Source organism: Cynoglossus semilaevis, chromosome 14, assembly GCF_000523025.1.
Source record: "Cynoglossus semilaevis isolate Cse_v1.0 chromosome 14, Cse_v1.0, whole genome shotgun sequence".
NCBI lineage: Eukaryota > Metazoa > Chordata > Actinopteri > Pleuronectiformes > Cynoglossidae > Cynoglossus > Cynoglossus semilaevis.
The window spans coordinates 27,330,288-27,332,448 of record NC_024320.1 but is presented as its reverse complement, the minus strand read 5'-3'; the positions used below and the strand labels follow the sequence as shown (position 1 = coordinate 27,332,448).

General features: G+C 41.9%; 1 protein-coding gene across 1 annotated transcript; it reads left to right on the top strand.

Annotated features, from left to right (window-relative positions):
- The first annotated feature begins 6 nt into the window (after positions 1–6).
- On the top strand, positions 7–1,586 carry LOC103390377 (myosin light chain 5-like). The gene is made up of 6 exons (XM_008326212.1): positions 7–51; positions 138–213; positions 672–776; positions 1,181–1,259; positions 1,345–1,393; positions 1,474–1,586. Exons 1-6 carry the CDS (start codon positions 16–18, stop codon positions 1,573–1,575), a joined length of 447 nt encoding a protein of 148 aa, XP_008324434.1. The 5' UTR covers positions 7–15; the 3' UTR covers positions 1,576–1,586.
- Positions 1,587–2,161: the final 575 nt, after the last annotated feature.

Genomic DNA, 2,161 nt, shown 5'->3' with positions numbered 1-2,161 from the left:
TCGAACGTCTTCTCCATGTTTGAACAAACTCAGATCCAGGAGTTCAAGGAGGTGACGTCACCGCGTTCACTCAGAACTGTTACCCGGTCATTTGTTCAGGCTGGTGACATCATCATCATTTCGTTTTCACGTCACAGGCGTTCACACTGATCGACCAAAACCGTGACGGATTCATTGACAAGGAGGATCTGAAGGACACGTACGCTTCTCTGGGTTTGTAGCCACACAGGTTTAGGAAAAACTCAGGTTCTTGGTCGTCCAGGTAGTAAATATATTAGTTATTGATTTTTATGTCTATTTGAGTCCAAGCAGCTGAATTAAGAACCAAAGTCCATGTAAAAAAACCTGTAAAAAAACAGCTTTCATCAGTTGTTAGCCTTAACCCTTTCATGCATGACGGTCACTACAGTGGACAGCTATTAAAATGCCATTTTCTATGATAAGAATAGGGTTTGATGGCAGTGTTGGATATAAGCCTCTACAGTGGTTTCTCAGGCGTCCACTGTAGTGCCCGTCATGCATGAAAGGGTTAATTAGATACTGAAGTCGTAAAAACTCACACCACTGAAGTTTTCCTCTGTGGACTCTGGTGCAGATTATACTGCAGTACAGGTGTGTGTTTTACCCAGAGTCCTCGGCGCCTGTTGATGGTGTCGGTTTGAACTCTTCAGGGAAACTCAACGTGAAGGACAACGAGCTGGAGGACATGCTGAAGGAAGCTACAGGTCCCATCAACTTCACGATGTTCCTCAACCTGTTTGGAGAAAAACTCCACGGTGAGACTTGTACACACTGTTGTATCAGTACTTACAGTAATACACGAGTACAACTCAGAAACTGTAGACTTTAACCTGAATCCATTTGAAATTTCCAGAAAAGTATTTGATTAGAAATTTAACTTGACAAATCCGTATAGAACCCAGTACCATACTCACCAAATACTTGTCACTCCAAGTACCATCAGTATGAGCAACAGTAGTACAGCAACAAAGTACACAAATAAAATACATTACTAATACAATAATTACTCATTTATCAACCAAAGCTGGATATAACTGACTCACCTAATGAGAACGGGACGATTCCTGCGGGCACCACTTGAGGGGGCCAAACGCCCACCACTAGTCCACATACCTCAGTTTGAAAACCACTGCTAAGCTACATTTGATTTCTCCTTCAGGCACCGACCCTGAGGACACCATTTTAAATGCTTTCAAATTGTTTGACCCCGATGCTAAAGGCTACGTCCAAAAGGACGAGTAAGTCGACGACAACGCACTGAAACCTAAATCTCCGATGTGTAATAAATGCAACCGTTGTCTAAGTTTTCTCCGTTTGCTCCAGATTACAGACGTTACTGATGACGCAGGCCGACAGGTTCTCAGCCGAGGAGGTAACGTTTTTATCTGTGTGTGTGTCGTGTCACAGACGGTGGAGTTCTAGTTTTTATTAACCTAAACCTGGTGGTTTCAGGTGAAGCAGATGTTCCAGTCATCAGACATCGACCCTGCAGGAAACCTGGATTATAAATCTCTGTGTTACATCATCACACACGGCGAACAGCAGGAGGAATGAAACAGAAACAGTAAAAAAAAAATAAAGAAATGACATTCTACCAAAGATTCAAATGATGTTTTTAATCAAACATATTCAACTTCATTTACAAAACAATTTCTCTTCCTTGGTAGAAAACACATGTGGTCAATGCTAACGATGCAGTTAGCTTAATGAGCTAATGGCTGCGTCTGAAGTTGTACCTTTTCAGAGGTAGCAGTTAATAAAGATAAGGTGGTTCCAGCTAACTGTCTGTGCTTTGAGCTAACAGCTAACAGCTACACATCAGATGTACATGTAGCTCAGGGCTAATCGCTATAAAAATGTACCTGAGCTAACCACTCCCTGAGCTAAAAATGCTAATGGTCCCTGTGAACTGAAATGTACCCGTGTTCTTTTAGGTGAGAACTAACTTTTGAGCAAAATCTGCTTCCTGAAATAGCAGCTAGCTCTTTAGCTAACACCTTACTTGGTCGTTAAGGTGACTTCGATTGCTGTGGTCACGGCTAGCGCTACAAAGAAAGCTAGCAAAAAAAGATAATGTTCTGGTCTTAGTTTTTTTTCATAATCCCTGAGTTGAAGTTTATGTCTGAACAAAGACGGGAGC

Excerpts from the sequence above, each read along its gene's own strand:
- LOC103390377 (XM_008326212.1), top strand. The coding sequence starts at position 16 with ATGTTTGAACAAACTCAGATCCAGGAGTTCAAGGAG. Across the intron at positions 214-671 it reads GGACACGTACGCTTCTCTGG|GGAAACTCAACGTGAAGGAC; the intron begins GTTTGTAGCCAC and ends TGAACTCTTCAG. Across the intron at positions 1,260-1,344 it reads GGCTACGTCCAAAAGGACGA|ATTACAGACGTTACTGATGA; the intron begins GTAAGTCGACGA and ends CGTTTGCTCCAG.